This window comes from Takifugu flavidus, chromosome 4, assembly GCF_003711565.1.
Source record: "Takifugu flavidus isolate HTHZ2018 chromosome 4, ASM371156v2, whole genome shotgun sequence".
NCBI classification, from domain to species: Eukaryota; Metazoa; Chordata; class Actinopteri; order Tetraodontiformes; family Tetraodontidae; genus Takifugu; species Takifugu flavidus.
In genome coordinates this window covers 18,761,434-18,781,179 of record NC_079523.1, presented here as the reverse complement: position 1 = coordinate 18,781,179, position 19,746 = coordinate 18,761,434, and the positions used below count along the sequence as shown (strand labels likewise).

The window sequence follows — 19,746 nt, the reverse complement described above, 5'->3', positions numbered from 1 at the left end:
CCATTTTTCATTGGAAGCCAGAGAGCCACATCACGGTCAGGTTGAGGAACAATGACATCCTGCCGTGCCTCCATAGCTGTCCTCGTCCTCAGGTGGTCTCTGCAGGCGTGGGCAGACCTCCAGTGATCGTCAGCGTCCGTGGCCAGTATTTGATCTTTTCCTCGCGACTCTGCTGCAAGGCCTGTCGCAGGAACTGGTCCGCTGACAACCCTCCATGGGTGGAGAAGCTGCCCGTGCGCTTTACTAACCTTTTGCCTGCATTCCTGACTTACAAGAAGGCTGCGTGCAAGTCGGTAATGGATGAACTGCGGCGTTCTGGCAAGTCACCGACCGATATGGCGAACCAGGTGAATGAGCTCATGCACCTCAAGTATGAACGAGCTCACCTGGCATATCTGCACGCTGTACAGAACGTCAGGGAGGCCGAGGCTGGGGCGTACGGACAGAGAACCATCGGCCAGTACGGAGGATGGAAGATCGGCCACGTGCTTTCGGGTATACGAGGACCAAGAAGGTTGGGGTGGGGGTGTCTGTGTCCGGATTCTACCTGACTGACTGCCTGCTGGATGAGTTCAAGCGTCAACAGCCGTCTCTGACCAAGCTCCTCCAGGGCACGTTGGGGCAGGTTTTCAGGTCGGACCACACGAGGAAGATGGCGAGGAAGGTGACACTGGCATCTGGAGCCATGTCCAGTTTCGCAGTGATGAATGAGAACTGGCTCATTGTGTCCTGGGTGATGGTTCAGGCTGAGACAGAAAGGTCCCTGCATCCGAGATGTAGCAAGGAATGGCCCAGAGGTACAGCCACGCTGGGGTGGAAAAGGCCGACTACCACTGGATGGACAGGTGAGATCAGCCATCTTCTTTGTTTGCCGTCATTCAAACTGAAAAATGCTCTCTGCAAGTCATTGTCTTTGAAGAAATGTATTTAATGTTACAATTCTTCCTTTAGAGCTCATATTTCTATGTCTCTGCCTCGCATTTAGGGATTGCTGCGCTCCATTTAAGATCCCGGACTGCGTCCCTGGTGAACATCTGTGCTGGGATGCCTGGAAGACCACCCCTTCCATTGTTGCAGGAGCCACCTCTGGAGCGCTGACCAACACCTGCGCCTCACGGGCACATTACAACAGCAGCAGCGTTGTGAAGCCAGACTGGTTTCACTGTATGAGGCGCTTTGGACGAGAGTGCACCTCTGAGCACCATCCTCTGTTCAGCCTTTTCTGCCCGCTCCTTTCTGCCGCCTTCTCTGTGGTCGATCAGGAAGACCTGAAGAGGCTCCGTGATGCCTCCGAGTTCTGCGGAATCCGTCCAGCCAACCCCACCAAACGGCACGTCCGAGAGCACTGCAGAACTAAAATTCCACAACCCAGCGAGCTGCTGGAGAGAGTGGAGAGAGTTGTGCAGCACTTTCACCTGGCCACGGACCCTAACCATGTCCCACTCTTCAAGCCATCCATTCTGAAGACGTGGCGCGTTCAGAGGGTTCACATCCTCCGTGGTTGCCTCAGTGACCCAGAACTGTCTGAGGGGATAATGTACAGGGACGGAGGGACCCTTCAGCTAAACCACGTAGCGGGCGAAGGGGCCAAAGTCCCCGTCTGGATCCCTGTCCGTGGTACATCTCAGCAGGAGGGCTACCATTTCCAGCAGGCCCAGTGGGTCACGGGTACGCAGGTCTCCCTGAACTGTTCCAGGCCCAGGCCATGACCGGCGTTGTGCGGTGGAACTTTCAGCGACCGGTAGACATGAAGAAGCCCGGCGCCGTCCTCCCTGCTGTCTTTGACCCTGCCTCAATGTGGGAGTTGAACTCTGCTTCCATGGCAGTGACGGGACAAGACAAGTGCCCTGCGTTCCGCCTCTCTGACAGAGACACTGGAGAAAGGTTTGGGCTGGAGTCCAGAGAACCGGGCTGCCGTCCGCTCCCTCTGGACTGGGACAAACACAAAATGCAGAAGAGGGATCCGCCTTGGGCTCTCGTGCCCCCTCCCGCTCCAGACGATGCTCCTGGCGCAACACCTTCCTCCAGCTGGGCAACAGCGACTGCTGTGCCGTCGCTTTCCCCCTGCGCCACCTGTCAGCTTCCATCTCTCTGCTGCTGGACGTGTAAAGGAGATTCCAGCAGAGGATGACCAGGATCCTGAAAGATCAGTGGGCGGGTCAACGATAATCGTGTTTTTCAGAGCGGCATGTTGGAATTAAGGCGTTCGAATGATTGAAAATAAATAGATTTAGTTAGGTTGTGGTCAGTGTATCTCAATCTTTTGATGTGTTAAATATTACACTTTCTGTTATTAAGGGATGGATATTAATGTGTTTTCTCAATAGCCCATATCGCGATAATATGAGTACTAAGGATGCATTATTGCTTTGTTTGTGTTCCAGACGTCTCTGGAGCTTTGCCCCTGCCGCTGAAGTCCTCGCCGAGGAGCGCCTGCACTGGACCCATGAAGACTGGTGGTGGAGTGTTTGTCTTGGACCACACACGCTGGACTCTTCCCATGAAAGACGCTATTGATAGTTTGCTGCAGTATCATCATGGGGACAAGGACATCCTGAGGCTTGTGGATCGAGACTACGCAGACATGGTCCATCGGTCTGCGGCCGATCCGAACAGCTCGCTCCGCCCCACAACCAGGTTTCACATATCCCGCTATGTGAAGCATCTGGCAAAGCTGTTGAACACCAGTTCTTCTCTGAACACCAGCCCAGAGAAGCTCCTGGAGACTCAACAGCTGTGGTACTCCTTGACAGAGGGGAGCAAAACAACCAGCGTTCCTGTAGTCGCCATGGAGACGGCTGTTGTCACTCCTCCCACAGCCGCCCTGCCCACGCCTCTGATGCAGGATTCCATTGAAAAAGTTGTGCAGGGCATTCTAGAGATGGAGCAGCAGCAGCAGCGACCAGAGCAGAAGATGAGACAGACGAAACCCTGTCTGGCCTGTGGACAGCCCAAGTCTCCGTATGGGACGGTGGATCTTCCATCCACTTTTTCTATCAGCAGGGTCCTGTTCGCTACTTCTACTGCTCAAGGAAGGTGCATCAGACTTATGCTGCTGAGGGACTCTCTGACCCCAGAATGCCCTTTGAACAATTTGCCGCGTCAGAGTTTTTCCAGAGGGAGCTGGAGGCCACCAAAAGCGTGTGGAGGAGGAAAAAGCTCAGAGACAGATCGGCTGTGTTTAGCTTCATGATGGCGTCTCAGATGATATTCTTTCATTACCGCCACCCTTTCTCCACTCAGAAGACACCCAGGTTTCCCAGCTGCCTCCGTGAACATGTGCTCCCACTCCCACCTTGTTTGAACCCCCGGTTCTCAGTGTCCACCTTCCCTTTTGCCATTTTAGGGTATCTGAAAGTAACTTTTGCTGTTATGCTAATGACTACTGATAAATAATGAAATGAAGCCACCTCCCGCTCAGACTGTCACCGTTGCATTGTGGGAAATGTAGTATTGGCCTGTGTAAAACATCTGTGGCCTGCGGGCCGGTTCTAATAATAAATCAATATCTCCCGGGGGCCATGGAAAACCCCTCGACCTGTTGACTCTGACATATGAGCTTTAATGATTTCTTTTGACTCCATTTATTTTGGCTGTTTGGATATCATCTTTGCTAGTGGTGGGGTGTGCACGCGCTCTATGAACTGGCATAAAGGATTTTAAAATTAGTCTAAATTAGTCTAAATTAAATAAAAATGCATCCATTCATCATTCCCAACAGGCGGTGTTTGATTAGAAACTCTTTCTGAACTCTGGTGGTGCTCTAAACATCTCCGCTTCCATTTTTCAGCTGTTTTTCTTCTCAATAACATCAAATCTTCCATCCATCCAAATCGTGGTCCTGTTGGACCACCAAAGGACAAACACTTTCCATTTAGCACGGACAAAAAACCAAATCCTGTTTAGCAATGAAGCTGTGGGGAGAGTTTGAGGAGCGTTTCTGAGGAAACACGCTGCCATATTGGGTCCAAGCTGCTGGGTTTTTGTTGTTTCCAGGTGATCGGTGGTCGCAGCGGCGTTATACCTGTCCTCTGCCCCCCCCCCCCCTCTCTCCCCGTGGTCGTGGTCACGCCGCCGGCATCTTGACTGGTCCCGTTTTAAACAGTTTCTGTTGGGAACAGGTGTTCTCCAGAACTGTATTTCAGGCTGCTGTGCTGAAGGGCTGTTTTCAGTAGCAATAGAGCCAGAGTGTGCCTGCTCCATATGAACCCCCCAGGCCGTGCTTTCCTCCTCCTGGCTGAGCCATAATCAGCTCTGGATGGACTGGTTCACGCGCTTGGACTGAGTCAAGATTTGATGCTTGACTGATTCTTACAGTTTTTGATCAAACCCCCATCTGCTGATTCCAGGATCTTTAAAGGATCTCAGAGCTTCAGATTATGAAGCCTGCTCAGCCCCGGCAGCGCTGATGAAACCATTTCATTCCTTCAAAAAAGCAGAACATGAAGCTCCAGAAAAGGTTTTTTGGATCAAGTTTCCCACAGAACGAGGACAAGTGGGTAAAAGCGCCACTTTAAAGCCTCCAGGCCTCAGAAAACATCCCCCTTTAGGATGCCTGACTTTAGAGGATCGTCGGTTCGCTCCGAGCACAAGAACAAACATTTTTAACCTCAGTCCAAGAACATCTGACCTGAAATGATCAAACCCTTCAGCGTAAAAAGATGGTGGGAGAAAGCTGCTGGGAGGTTCTCAGAAGAGAAGTGGCATTAAAGCCAGCTGGAAGAGTCCAGCCTGCTTCCTGCTCCTCCAAAACAGGCGTCTCCACACCAACACTGAGGAACACGGGCTTCTGTTCTTCCTTCTCTCTCTTCTGACTATTGTGTGTTTGATGAATGCAGCATCCACTCACTGCCCCCCCCCCCCCCCCTCATTTACACTGCTCCTGGTTTCACAATGCTCCTCAGACAGATGCAACCAGAGACACTGATGCCGTCAGACAATAAACCTGAGTGTTTTTGTGTCCGGTTATTAACATGTTCCATGCTTTTCCTTCTGCAACAGTTCATCACACCTGCTCAGGGAAACCTCGGTGTAAAGGAGGTGAAGCCGTGCCTCAGTGACTCTACTTTGGTGTTTTTAGAAACTAACAGTTATTAGATGAATATACAGTGTGCACGTACGCGCACACGTGTGTATAAACACTTAATACACGCGTGTGCGTGGATGTAGACTTTTTAGTACTTTGGGTTCATAGACTTTTTAGTATTTTGCAGATACGTGTCTGTATATAAACCAGATCCTCCTGTAATAAAGAACTAAAGGCTGACTGTTGTCACGTGACCTGTCTCCGTCTGTGTCCGATGATGGAACCTGCCTGGAACATCTGGTCCACAGAAAAAGCAAAACAGCTCACAGAACTGGTCCAGTTTAGACCCAAAAATGACAAATAATGAAAATGTGTGACGCAGTAGAACAATGGACGAACTTTCTATTGGTCATTGACAGTTTCACTCATCGTCATCAGATTCATCAAAAATATCAAACCAACAAACTACACACAGAACCGCAAAGTTTAGAGCTTAAAGGGAGCGACAGGTGAAGATTTAAAGCTCAACGCAGCTGAAGAAGTTCCAAAAAGAGAAATATCATGTGGTGCTTTACCGCCACCCGGTGGACACACGTGGAACTGCAGACAATAGTTAAACGCGCTCCGACACATTCTGACCTCTGCTGCTCCTCCTGGACTCCAGGGCTGCAGAAATATGCTGCTTTTACAAGTCTTTAAAATCTGTCAAGCATCATAAATCTTATTTATTTAACCAGGTTGAATAATGGCGGAGAATGGTGTCCGAAAAGCGTCTTTATTTTAAAGTGAACAAGAACAGTTCGGTCCGCGTTCACAGAGAGGCGGAGAGACCTCGAGAGAGTCCAAAACAAGTCCGCTAGGAAAACTCTCAAAAATAGTCAAGCCACAGAAGTCAGGGTTTGGCGATGAAAACCCTCCGCCGCTGGCAGACGGGAGTTCTGTCCTTAAATCTAACGGGAGATTGAAGAGAGACCGCAGGTGCGTGTGTCTGCGGGGCCAGCTGTGGCTGATGAGCGGCTCCTCCACGCCCCCTGCAGGTAGACACCCGCAACAACGGTCCCAGAAACTGGGAACCCAACAAACCAGTTTTTAAAAGTATTCCTTTCAGACTAAGCAGGAAGACTGAAGACCGACAAGGTGAGTGGAAACGAAGAGCATTATTGAAAAGAATTGACAGTTTGTTTGGAGATAAAATCAAGATTTGAAAACATTTTGTGACTATTGAAGAGCTGAAGATTCTTGAAGAAAATTCAACTAGACTTCATATTTAGTTTTAGCACAAAACATCGTTATACATTATAAATGAATCGGTCTTATTTAACTTTCTTATAGTCTGGCTTTAGTTATAGTTGAATAGTCTTTCTAAGTGAAGTTTAGTTTATTTTTCTGCTCTTTGCTACTGATCAAAAAGAAACTTTAAACCCTCCCAGAAGCTTTAATGGTAGTAATATATACGCCATAAAGCTGTTGATTAGGTTTTAAAAGTTAAGTGAAAGTATTCTGTCAGACGAAGCAGGAAAGCGACAAGCTGAGTGTAAATGATATTGCTGTTAACGTTGTTAAGAGTCTTAACAGTATTAACAACATTTTGTGACAGGTGAAAAGCTCTTAGAGTTATTAGAGCTGTTCAACAGTCCAGGTCACAGCTGGATATTTGGTATTACCTGTCAAATCTAATCGTGTGCAAGTTAGCATCTCTCAGCCGGACCAATTTAAGACAATAATACTAAATAAAATCCACACAGATCACAGGACACCAACAGGATTTTGGGTTCATGTTGCACGTTTTCTCACAGTGGTTTATTGTTCTATGTTGTGGAACCACTGTGAAAGAAATGCAGGAGTGGGTGTCATTTCTTTCATCTCTTTTAAATAGAGCAGTGATCTTTGAGGACTTGGATCATAGAAATAATTGAAGAGGGAACAAAGGAGGGAAGTTAAAAAGTCCTGACTAGTATGTTTATGTAGCACCAGATAATTTAGTGGCTGAGCTGAAGACAGTCCTTTCACCATGTTGGCCTGTGGAAAACCAGTGTTGTCGGCCCGATGGACCAGCGTCCCCGTCGTTGCCGGACCACCGTTGGCCACCAGTTGGGTTTTGGGATCAAAGTGGGGGCGTTTCCTGTATCCGGTTCTCCTCACGGATCCATGACTACAACATGTTGCTGCAAGTGCAGAGACGTTTGCTCTGGAAAGAACTTTAGAGCACATTCAGTGCTGCAGGATGAGGGGCTGGAAAAGGTGCCAGTTCTTTTCTCACTGCAGGGAACAGTTAAAAAAAGCAGCTTAAACTCTGAAAACATGAAAATGATATACAGACATCAGATTTATGATTCTTTTGTTATCCAGAATGGATTAGAAATGTTCCTGTTTGATAAAAATGCAGTGAATTGGGATTATTTAACTACAACCTCTACAGATTATTTACCTTCATCACAGTCTCATCACTATTTCTGATGTTTCCTCAGGATGGACGAGGACAGAGCAGAGTCCACAGTGCCCAGCTGGTGTCCCTGAAGAGTGACCACTCCAAAGGTGGAGGAATAGACTTCAGAAGTTCAGAGGAAATGTAAGAAAACTAAAGCGTGATGATGTGTTTGTGTGGCAGCTGTTAGTCACATTAACAGCAGCAGGTTGTGAGTTTATTATTGGAGATGTTTAACACTTAAACCTCAGACAGTCATATAGTTACAGACTTAATGTGAATATTGTTGATTAGAAACAAGAATCAGGTTTAAACTGAAAGATGAATTCAGACATAAATGCTGGAACAATATTGAGTCTTGATCAGGTTCTTTCATCCTATAAATCAAAGGACTAATAGAGATGTGTTTCATAGTGAGAGGGGGGAGCACATCCTATCAAACTGGGACCAGTCAGCTCCACCAGGAGAGTCCTCTTGTTCACAATCTGGAAGCAGATCTGGAGATGCTGAAATGAAGCCCAAACAAAGTAAAACTGTTCAATATGAGATTTAACTTGTGATGTCATGAATTTGTAGTTGTGTTGATGATTTATTATAGATGGAAATCATTGGTTTACTTATGTTCAGGAAGTGATCTGCAGGAGGTGATAGAAGGTCATAAGATGAGTCTGAAGAGAAGATGTGAACATGTGACTGAAGGAACTCATGAAGCAGGAAGTGGAACCCTGCTGAACAAGATCTACACTGAGCTCTACATCACTGAGGGACAAAGTGAGGAGGTGGACACACAACATGAGGTGAGACAGCTTGAGAGAACCTCCAAGAAGAACATCCAGGACACTCCAATCAAGTGCCAGGACATCTTCAAAGTCTTATCTGAGCAACAGAGACACATCAGAGTGGTTCTGACCAACGGTGTCGCCGGCGTTGGAAAAACCTCTCAGTGCAGAAGTTCAGTCTGGACTGGGCAGAAGGTTTGGAGAACCAAGACATCAGTCTGGTGCTTCCGCTCTCATGCAGGGAGCTGAACTTGATCAGAGATGAGCAGCACAGTCTTCTCTCACTGCTTCATGTTTTCCATCCAACATTACAGAAGATCAGAGCAGAAGATCTGACTGTCTGGAAACTTCTGTTCATCTTTGATGGCCTGGATGAAAGCAGATTTTCACTGGGTTTCAACAAGCATCAGCTCATCTCTGATGTCACACAAGTATCGTCCGTTGCGTGCTCCTGGTGAACCTCATCCAGGGGAACCTGCTTCCCTCAGCTCTCATCTGGATCACCTCCAGACCTGCAGCAGCCTATCAGATTCCTCCCTCGTGTGTTGACAGGATCACAGAAGTACGAGGCTTCACTGACTCCCAGAAGGAGGAGTACTTCAGGAGGAGGTTCAGTGATGAAGATCTGTCCAAGAGAATCATCTCACACATCAAGGCCTCCAGGAGCCTCCACATCATGTGTCTGATCCCAGTTTTCTGCTGGATCACTGCTATAGTTCTGGAGGACATGATGACCAGAGACCAGAGAGGAGAGCTGCCCAAACCCTGACTGACCTCTACTCACACTTCCTGAGGGTTCAGATAAAGAGGAAGAAGCAGAAGTATGGAGGAAAGCAGAGACCAGAGGAACTGACTAAGGCTGATAAAAACTCCTTCTGAAGTTGGGTCGGCTGGCGTTTGAACATCTGGAGAAAGGAAACATCATGTTCTACTCAGAAGACCTGGAGCGATGTGGACTGGACGTCTCCGAGGTGTCGGTGTACTCAGGAGTTTGTACAGAGATCTTCAAGAGAGAGAGTGTGATCTTCCAGAAATCAGTCTACTGCTTTGTTCATCTGAGCATTCAGGAGTTTCTGGCTGCCGTCTACATGTTCCACCGTTACACCAGGAAAGACACAGTGGTTATAATCAGTTCCTAAAATATTCTAAACCAAACCCTTTTCAGGTTTGCTGGGTTGTTACAATAACGATCCAGCACATCTCTTTGATGACTTCCTCAGGAGAGCACTAATGAAATCTCTCAAAAGTAAAAATGGCCACCTGGACTTGTTTGTTCGCTTCCTTCATGGTCTCTCTCTGGAGTCCAATCAGAGGATCTTGGGTGGACTGTTGGATCAGAGGAACAGCCACCCAGAAACCATCCAGAAGGTCCTCAACAACCTGAAGGAGGAGAACAGTGATGGAATCTCCCCAGACAGAAGCATCAACATCTTCCACTGTCTGATGGAGATGAAGGATCAGTCAGTCCATCAGGAGATCCAAGAGTTCCTGAAGTCAGGGGAGAAATCAGAGAGGGACTGTCAGAGATCCACTGTTCAGCTCTGGCCTACCTGCTGCAGATGTCAGAGGAGGTTCTGGATGAGCTGAACCTGCAGCAGTACAACACCTCAGAGGAGGGACGACGTCGCCTGATTCCAGCTGTGAGGAACTGCAGGAAGGCCGAGTAAGTAAAGATTTTTGGGGCCGGACATCGGCGTTTAAATCAAGCGAGTGGATCATGTCAGGTAGCAATACCCCCTCCAGTGGTCATTCCTTCAATTCTTTATCTCCATTGCAGCGTCCATAAATTAAAAACAACACCAATTCATTCAGAAATGTTCAACACTGGCTGGATATAAGTTCAAAGGTCAATCCAGACAAACCAACATAAGGCAGGAATAATAGGAGCCACAAGTTAACTGACTATGAAATTACTGTCATGTCATTAAATAACTTTTGTTTGTTTGTATACATCGTATTCAAACGACAGAAAAACACATTTTAACTAATGACACGTGACTATTTTGCTTCATTTGTTCAACGTAAAACAGCCGGCCTCGTTGGTTTAAATGGGTGTTTTAGGTCTTTGTGGCGGTTCCGTTTGGAGCCTTTATGTGACCCACAAAGTTGTTTGAGCCTTCCACACCCGTTAGGTGGCAACTTCATCACTAGCAACAAAAGGTGCAGTGAAAATGATTTGAAGGGAAACAGGCAGATATAACAGAAGCTGAGGGCAATCGATGCAACCAGAGACTCTGATGTCATCGATCGGATCGCTGAATTAAGACTTGACGCACCATCGTACAAATTGGATGAAATGCAAAATATCCAAAGAGCCGATAGACAGATAAAAAGATGCACGTTTCTTTAAACCATTTGCTATAATCATTTTAAATATTGAGTAATTATGAGCTGTTCTAAAATAAGACAAATGTTGAGAATAATTCAGTTGCATTTCAGATCTGATGGTCGTTCAAACTGTTGCTCTACGGTGTTGAATTTAGCTTTTCCAGGAAATGAGCTACATTTGTGTTGAGGTAGATTCTCAGATAAGTTGATTAGAAATCCCAAAGTTTGACTCACTATTTTTGTTTCATACACAACAGACTGTCTGGTAGTTTTCTTTCAACGAGTCATTGGGAAGTTGTGGCCTCAGCAATGACGTCAAACCCTTCTCATCTACGGGAGCTGAGCTTAATCAGGAACCAAAACCTGACAGATGCCGTAGTAAAGTTACTGTCTTCTGCAATGATGCATCCAAACTGCAGACTGGAGACGCTCAGGTCAGGAGGCCTCTGTTGGTCTTTTCTAAATTTCTTTACATTTTCTGCTTTTCTCTTCATTTTCAGATTTAGAAATGTGTTTTTATTTGCCCCATTATTCCTTTTCCAGGCTGAGTGGCTGCAGTTTATCAGAGATCAGCTGTGGCTCTCTGGCCTCGGCGCTGAGGTCCAATCCCTCCCATCTGAGGGTTCTGGACCTGAGTGGGAACCAGCTGAAGGATCCAGGAGTGAAGCTGCTGGTGTTTTCTCCAGGATCCTCTCTGTGAGCTGGAGACTCTCAGGTCAGTCAGAGATGATCCAGTACTTTCCCAGGTGTAACTAGTTAGACAATAAATGTTTCCATGTTTGATCTTTGTTATAAACGTAGTGTTACAGGTCTCAGAAAAAAGACCACACAGGACAGATTTGCAGTATTAAATTGGTTGTGGAAATCTGTCCCATGTGAGGATGGTCATCAATGACTAGAAAGGAAGTATCAGTTGTAGATTTGTCTTGTTTTATTTTAGGCTGGCCACAAAACCGCCCCAACATTCAGACCAATCAAAAATGGTTCTTCCTGTCTTTTAAAGATCAGAAGGAAAACTAGAAAACCCAAAAAGAAAGCTGCTGCAGTGTGCCATGCCCCTTCTCTACTGAGAAAAGCCATCCCAAAAAAGAGAAAAGCCCAAGTGTGAAGTGAGCACCCTGTTAAACCTTGGTACCGAAAGCCTGCAGTCATTCTCATCTTAGGTGGCTTCATTCCAGCCAGAAGCCCAAACCTGCCTCCCTCTTAAAGGGCAGCAGGTCAGTCCAACCACAGAAACCTTCATGAAGATCTGAAGCTTTCAGCATCCACAATTGTTGCACCTCACTTCCATGGAGTCCAAATCAGAAGTCAACAAGTTGATTCTACACCGATTCTACACAATGCAACCATTTTAAAAAAGGTTTCCATCCATAAGTTTTCACGCATTTTTAGATAAAATCTGTTTGTTCATCGCCTCCTTCTGTTGTAATGGTCATTAAAGAAAATGACCTTATTTGAGTTTTTCTCCTCACAAATATGACTTTCTATGAACGATGCAATAAATGCAGCTTGCAATCTAAGACAATATGGAAGTATGTGTATATAATAGTAGTGGAAGTAGCTCATTAAATAATACATTTGCTCTTCTCATCGAATCTTTCTATGTTATTAAAGAAAAACCTGCTCTTAGTCAACAACATCTAAGAGATCAACCAAAAATCCTAATTTTCTACATCTAATAAAAACAGTAGAGAAGACTCTTTCTGCAGAGACACTGGTGGCAGGAATGCAGAAGTATCACCTGCTCAACTTGGAAGGTGGAGCAAACCACCAGCTGAGAAGGTCCTCAGCGAGAGGAAGTGGTGGAGAACCATGAAACTTGCTAAGCTCCACCTCAGCTCCAGAGACGGGCTGAGCTGGAGCTGTGGCACCAGGTATCGCCCAGAAGAGCCTCCAACAAACAAGCTCTTCTCTTGGGAGGAGAGGGCTTTGAATCTCAGCTCAGTGTGCTGTCTCTAGTAGGTGGCAGCTGCACCTTTTCCTGAGGTCCTTGTTGATGCCCTGAGGGGAATTGATGCTCCTGCAATGTTTTCTGGCAGCATTGAGCTTGCAGTGGGGCAATCAAACACACTGTGGGGGGCTCTCTTTCCTTCTCTCATCTGGAGAACAAGTGACACAGCTGCCAATCATTGTTGGAGAAATGTGCAGTCAGGGGAACGATGCGTCCAGACTATAGCCACCCTTCCAGCATCCAGCAGTGTCTAAAACCTTTGATTTGGTTTCACCAGAGAGTGTAGGGATTGCAGGGTCGCTGCAGCATCGCCCACAAGCTGTCAGGAGTGGGTCGCTTTGTCCCAACTCCTGACAAGAGTTGAGTGCTATTGAGAAATGTGGTCTCACAAACTTGGAAGGTATTTTGACCCACACACACTTTACATACGCTGTAGATCTTGTCCAACCGCCCTGAAAGAACCCAAAATAGGAACATACGGCAGATAAGCCGGTGCAGGACCAGAGGTTTGTTGCTTGTAAGCTGTGTTTTGCTCTGGTACATGTTGATTTTATTTGTCTTCTCTCAAAATAATTGTTATTTTAGACTAAGTGGCTGCAGTTTATCAGAGACCAGCTGTGATTCTGTGGCCTCAGCTCTGAAGTCCAACTCTCCCATCTGAGGGTTCTGGACCTGAGCTCCAACACGTTGCAGGATTCAGGATGAAGCGGCTCTGTTCTGGACTGGAGAGTCCAAACTGTAAACTGGAGACGCTCAGGTCAGTCTTCATTTTTCTACCTATATACCAGCTGCTAAGATGGTTGAGTGAGGCTGTTCTCAACACTGCTGTGATGCACCACATTAAAAAAATTCCTTGTAATATCGTGAATTCAGGTCTGACCCAACTAAGAACTAACGTAGGTTTAGTACTGACGCAGATAACATGCAGACCTGCACCGTATAACCTCATCCTGCATTTTTCAGATTAGAATACTGCAGGTTATCAGAGATCAGCTGTGGCTCTCTGGCCTCGGCGCTGAGGTCCAATCCCTCCCATCTCAGAGAACTGGACCTGAGTCAGAACAAGCTGCAGGATTCAGGAGTGAAGCTGCTCTGTGGTTTTCTCCACTTTCCAAACTGCCGACTGGAAACTCTGAGGTAAACACCATTCTCAAAATGTCCATTATTCCATCCGAGGGTCCTCACACTTTCTGAGTGTGTGTGTTGTGCCCAGTTCCTTCAGGAGGGAGGGCCACACGGGACCACTTATTCATGATAAATTGATTTAAGGACAATGAAAAAGCCGACAGATGGTAACCAAAATTAGACAAAACTAGGTGAGGGTGCCTGGTAGACACCAGCCAACGAGGAGGGAGATGGTGAGGGAGACAGGAAGTCATCTAAGACAGGTTGTGCCTTTAAAGATGAGCCACAGGTGAGATGGATCTCCATGATGAGATGGGAGGGAAAGAGGTGGGAGAACCTGGGAAGAGTGAGGGCCAGAACAATATATATTCTCCTTTGGACAGTGCAAACTGAGAGGTTGGAATTGTGGTAATTACATATTACTATCATTTTTTAAGCTGTAACTAAATTAAATATTTACAGATCATGCCTTTGATTAACCTTTCAGATTAATACTGGTTTCACTTATAACCTTATAAAAGTTTCCCTTCTTTATTTAGATTAAGGCGCTGCAGTTTATCAGAGATCAGCTGTGACTCTCTGGCCTCGTGAGAGGTCCAATCCCTCCCATCTCAGAGAACTGGACCTCAGCCTCACAGTCTGAAGGATTCAGGAGTGAAGCTGTTGTCTGATCTCGTAGAGAATCCACACTATGGGCTGGAGACATTGAGTCAGTAGCTGGTTGAAGCCAGTCAACTCCCGCTCATCTGCTGCATCACTCACTGACCACTGGTGAAGAGCATCTGTGGAAACATCTGCCGTCTACTCCCTCCATAGATGAAAAATTCAGTTTTTAAAAAGCGCTGGTGGACTTTCAGGAGATCAGTCGATGGTCGACAAAGCAGAAGCAGCTTCGCCTTGAAGTTAAATTAGTTCCTGGTATCACACAATGCATCTTTATAAAGTTCTAAATGGCTCCTCGACCACTCTTATAAGCATGAAAACATTTTCTTAATTGTATCTTCAAATGTCTGTATTATACGTTACTATTTTACATCATGCCTTCAGAATCTTTAGGGGTTTAGTATTTACTGTTTCACCTGCAGCCAGCAATCATCCAATCATCCAAAATGGCGCCCAGAGCGGTCGCCTTGGCGTCTCGCTGCGTTCTTGTTTGTCTATTTTTGTTTGTTAATTGTGTATCTGCCTGCTCTTACACCCGTGAAGAGCTACTAAAAACATCAGGACTCTCACCCCCACGGACTTACTTCCAGTTTTTCTGGCTCCTGCAGCCGACCTGGTTCACTTTTTGGCCCAAAAGGTGAGACGGCGGAGGAGAGGAAGACGGGCGGTGCCCTGGCGAGACTACGCAGGAGAGGCTCGCGCGCACGGCGGCCTGGGATCTTTCTGTCCACGCCAACTCACTTTGTAACAAAATGGACGAGCTGAAGTTGCTGATGCGGATTAAAGATTTCTCCCACCTCGTGTGTTCTCTGCTTCACTGAAACCTGGTTCAGGAAAGAGACACCGGACAAGCGGCTCCTCCTCGGGGGATTCCAGCTGTTCCTCCTCGGGGGATTCCAGCTGTTCCTCCTCGGGGGATTCCAGCTGTTCCGTGGCCGACCGACCTGGCGCTCTCTGGGGAGAGAGCAGGCGGTGGAGTCTGCTTCTACATCAACAGCGACTGGTGCACTGATGTGACTGTGATCTCCCAGCACTGTTGATTAGAAAACCCAAAGTTTGACCACTATTTTTGTTTCATACACAACAGACTGTCTGTAGTCTTCTTTTCAAAGAGTCATTGGGAAGTTGTGGCCTCAGCAATGACGTCAAACCCTTCTCATCTACGGGAGCTGAGCTTAAGCAGGAACCAAAACCTGACAGATGCCGACGAAAGTTACTGTCTTCTGGAATGATGCATCCAAACTGCAGACTGGAGACGCTCAGGTCAGGAGGCCTCTGTTGGTCTTTTCTAAATTTCTTTACATTTTCTGCTTTTCTCTTCATTTTCAGATTTAGAAATGTGTTTTTATTTGCCCCATTATTCCTTTTCCAGGCTGAGTGGCTGCAGTTTATCAGAGATCAGCTGTGGCTCTCTGGCCTCGGCGCTGAGGTCCAATCCCTCCCATCTGAGGGTTCTGGACCTGAGTGGGAACCAGCTGAAGGATCCAGGAGTGAAGCTGCTCTGTGGTTTTCTCCAGGATCCTCTCTGTGAGCTGGAGACTCTCAGGTCAGTCAGAGATGATCCAGTACTTTCCCAGGTGTAACTAGTTAGACAATAACTGTTTCCATGTTTGATCTTTGTTATAAACGTAGTGTTACAGTTCTCAGAAAAAAGACCACACAGGACAGATTTGCAGTATTAAATTGGTTGTGGAAATCTGTCCCATGTGAGGATGGTCATCAATGACTAGAAAGGAAGTATCAGTTGTAGATTTGTCTTGTTTTATTTTAGGCTGGCCACAAAACCACCCAAACATTCAGACCAATCAAAAATGGTTCTTCCTGTCTTTTAAAGATCAGAAGGAAAACTAGAAAACCCAAAAAGAAAGCTGCTGCAGTGTGCCATGCCCCTTCTCTACTGAGAAAAGCCATCCCAAAAAAGAGAAAAGCCCAAGTGTGAAGTGAGCACCCTGTTAAACCTTGGTACCGAAAGCCTGCAGTCATTCTCATCTTAGGTGGCTTCGTCCAGCCAGAAGCCCAAACCTGCCTCCCTCTTAATGGGGCAGCAGGTCAGTCCAACCACAGAAACCTTCATGAAGATCTGAAGCTTTCAGCATCCACAATTGTTGCACCTCACTTCCATTGGAGTCCAAATCAGAAGTCAACAAGTTGATTCTACACCGATTCTACACAATGCAACCATTTTAAAAAGGTTTCCATCCATAAGTTTTCACACATTTTTAGATAAATCTGTTTGTCATCGCCTCCTTCTGTTGTAATGGTCATTAAAGAAAATGACCTTATTTGAGTTTTTCTCCTCACAAATATGACTTTCTATGAACAATGCAATAAATGCAGCTTGCAATCTAAGACAATATGGAAGTATGTGTATATAATAGTAGTGGAAGTAGCTCATAAAATAATACATTTGCTCTTCTCATCGAATCTTTCTATGTTATTAAGAAAAACCTGCTCTTAGTCAACAACATCTAAGACATCAACCAAAAATCCTAATTTTCTACAATCTAATATAAAACAGTAGAGAAGACTCTTTCTGCAGAGACACTGGTGGCAGGAATGCAGAAGTATCACCTGCTCAACTTGGAAGGTGGAGCAGAAACCACCAGCTGAGAAGGTCCTCAGCGAGAGGAAGTGGTGGAGAACCATGAAACTTGCTAAGCTCCACCTCAGCTCCAGAGACGGGCTGAGCTGGAGCTGTGGCACCAGGTATCGCCCAGAAGAGCCTCCAACAAACAAGCTCTTCTCTTGGGAGGAGAGGGCTTTGAATCTCAGCTCAGTGTGCTTGTCTCTAGTAGGTGGCAGCTGCACCTTTTCCTGAGGTCCTTGTTGATGCCCTGAGGGGAATTGATGCTCCTGCAATGTTTTCTGGCAGCATTGAGCTTGCAGTGGGGCAATCAAACCCACTGTGGGGGGGCTCTCTTTCCTTCTCTCATCTGGAGAACAAGTGACACCAGCTGCCAATCATTGTTGGAGAAATGTGCAGTCAGGGGAACGATGCGTCCAGACTATAGCCACCCTTCCAGCATCCAGCAGTGTCTAAAACCTTTGATTTGGTTTCACCAGAGAGTGTAGGGATTGCAGGGTCGCTGCAGCATCGCCCACAAGCTGTCAGGAGGGGGTCGCTTTGTCCCAACTCCTGACAAGAGTTGAGTGCTATTGAGAAATGTGGTCTCACAAACTTGGAAGGTATTTTGACCCACACACACTTTACATACGCTGTAGATCTTGTCCAACCGCCCTGAAAGAACCCAAAATAGGAACATACGGCAGATAAGCCGGTGCAGGACCAGAGGTTTGTTGCTTGTAAGCTGTGTTTTGCTCTGGTACATGTTGATTTTTATTTGTCTTCTCTCAAAATAATTGTTATTTTAGACTAAGTGGCTGCAGTTTATCAGAGACCAGCTGTGATTCTGTGGCCTCAGCTCTGAAGTCCAACCTCTCCCATCTGAGGGTTCTGGACCTGAGCTCCAACACGTTGCAGGATTCAGGAGTGAAGCGGCTCTGTTCTGGACTGGAGAGTCCAAACTGTAAACTGGAGAGGCTCAGGTCAGTCTTCATTTTTCTACCTATATACCAGCTGCTAAGATGGTGAAGTGAGGCTGTTCTCAACACTGCTGTGATGCACCACATTAAAAAAATTCCTTGTAATATTGTGAATTCAGGTCTGACCCAACTAAGAACTAACGTAGGTTTAGTACTGACGCAGATAACATGCAGACCTGCACCGTATAACCTCATCCTGCATTTTTCAGATTAGAATACTGCAGGTTATCAGAGATCAGCTGTGGCTCTCTGGCCTCGGCGCTGAGGTCCAATCCCTCCCATCTCAGAGAACTGGACCTGAGTGAGAACAAGCTGCAGGATTCAGGAGTGAAGCTGCTCTGTGGTTTTCTCCACTTTCCAAACTGCCGACTGGAAACTCTGAGGTAAACACCATTCTCAAAAATGTCCATTATTCCATCCGAGGGTCCTCACACTTTCTGAGTGTGTGTGTTGTGCCCAGTTCCTTCAGGAGGGAGGGCCACACGGGGACCACTTATTCATGATAAATTGATTTAAGGACAATGAAAAAGCCGACAGATGGTAACCAAAATTAGACAAAACTAGGTGAGGGTGCCTGGTAGACACCAGCCAACGAGGAGGGAGATGGTGAGGGAGACAGGAAGTCATCTAAGACAGGTTGTGCCTTTAAAGATGAGCCACAGGTGAGATGGATCTCCATGATGAGATGGGAGGGAAAGAGGTGGGAGAACCTGGGAAGAGTGAGGGCCAGAACAATATATATTCTCCTTGGAACAGTGCAAACCTGAGAGGTTGGAATTGTGGTAATTACATATTACTATCATTTTTTAAGCTGTAACTAAATTAAATATTTACAGATCATGCCTTTGATTAACCTTTCAGATTAATACTGGTTTCACTTATAACCTTATAAAAGTTTCCCTTCTTTATTTAGATTAAGGCGCTGCAGTTTATCAGAGATCAGCTGTGACTCTCTGGCCTCGGCGCTGAGGTCCAATCCCTCCCATCTCAGAGAACTGGACCTCAGCCTCAACAGTCTGAAGGATTCAGGAGTGAAGCTGTTGTCTGATCTCGTAGAGAATCCACACTATGGGCTGGAGACATTGAGTCAGTAGCTGGTTGAAGCCAGTCAACTCCCGCTCATCTGCTGCATCACTCACTGACCACTGGTGAAGAGCATCTGTGGAAACATCTGCCGTCTACTCCCTCCATAGATGAAAAATTCAGTTTTTAAAAAGCGCTGGTGGACTTTCAGGAGATCAGTCCATGGTCGACAAAGCAGAAGCAGCTTCGCCTTGAAGTTAAATTAGTTCCTGGTATCACACAATGCATCTTTATAAAGTTCTAAATGGCTCCTCGACCACTCTTATAAGCATGAAAACATTCTCTTAATTGTATCTTCAAATGTCTGTATTATACGTTACTATTTTACATCATGCCTTCAGAATCTTTAGGGTTTAGTATTTACTGTTTCACCTGCAGCCAGCAATCATCCAATCATCCAAAATGGCGCCCAGAGCGGTCGCCTTGGCGTCTCGCTGCGTTCTTGTTTGTCTATTTTTGTTTGTTAATTGTGTATCTGCCTGCTCTTACACCCGTGAAGAGCTACTAAACATCAGGACTCTCACCCCCACGGACTTACTTCCAGTTTTTCTGGCTCCTGCAGCCGACCTGGTTCACTTTTTGGCCAAAAGGTGAGACGGCGGAGGAGAGGAAGACGGGCCGGTGCCCTGGCGAGACTACGCAGGAGAGGCTCGCGCACGGCGCTGCCTGGGATCTTTCTGTCCAACGCCAACTCACTTTGTAACAAAATGGACGAGCTGAAGTTGCTGATGCGGATTAAAGATTTCTCCACCTCGTGTGTTCTCTGCTTCACTGAAACCTGGTTCAGGAAAGAGACACCGGACAGCGCGCTCCTCCTCGGGGG

The 19,746-nt window shown here is 46.5% G+C and overlaps 3 protein-coding genes and 1 long non-coding RNA gene across 4 annotated transcripts; all 4 read left to right on the top strand.

The window, feature by feature from the left end:
• The first annotated feature begins 529 nt into the window (after positions 1-529).
• On the top strand, positions 530-2,342 carry LOC130524284 (uncharacterized). The gene is made up of 2 exons (XM_057030282.1): positions 530-845; positions 986-2,342. The coding sequence occupies exons 1-2, from the start codon at positions 787-789 to the stop codon at positions 1,707-1,709; spliced, it is 783 nt and encodes a 260-aa protein (XP_056886262.1). The 5' UTR covers positions 530-786; the 3' UTR covers positions 1,710-2,342.
• Positions 2,343-7,509: 5,167 nt separating this feature from the next.
• LOC130523629 (uncharacterized) lies at positions 7,510-8,994 on the top strand. The gene is made up of 3 exons (XR_008949950.1): positions 7,510-7,595; positions 7,866-7,978; positions 8,079-8,994. It is a non-coding gene; the product is annotated as an uncharacterized LOC130523629 (long non-coding RNA).
• Positions 8,995-9,439: 445 nt separating this feature from the next.
• On the top strand, positions 9,440-14,027 carry LOC130524019 (ribonuclease inhibitor-like). Its single transcript, XM_057029712.1, has 4 exons — positions 9,440-9,893; positions 10,816-10,992; positions 11,102-11,224; positions 14,018-14,027. The coding sequence occupies exons 1-4, from the start codon at positions 9,790-9,792 to the stop codon at positions 14,025-14,027; spliced, it is 414 nt and encodes a 137-aa protein (XP_056885692.1). The 5' UTR covers positions 9,440-9,789.
• A 1,419-nt stretch (positions 14,028-15,446) lies between these two features.
• Positions 15,447-19,449, top strand: LOC130523595 (NACHT, LRR and PYD domains-containing protein 12-like). The gene is made up of 5 exons (XM_057028958.1): positions 15,447-15,560; positions 15,670-15,843; positions 17,670-17,843; positions 18,050-18,223; positions 18,754-19,449. Exons 1-5 carry the CDS (start codon positions 15,526-15,528, stop codon positions 18,932-18,934), a joined length of 738 nt encoding a protein of 245 aa, XP_056884938.1. The 5' UTR covers positions 15,447-15,525; the 3' UTR covers positions 18,935-19,449.
• Positions 19,450-19,746: the final 297 nt, after the last annotated feature.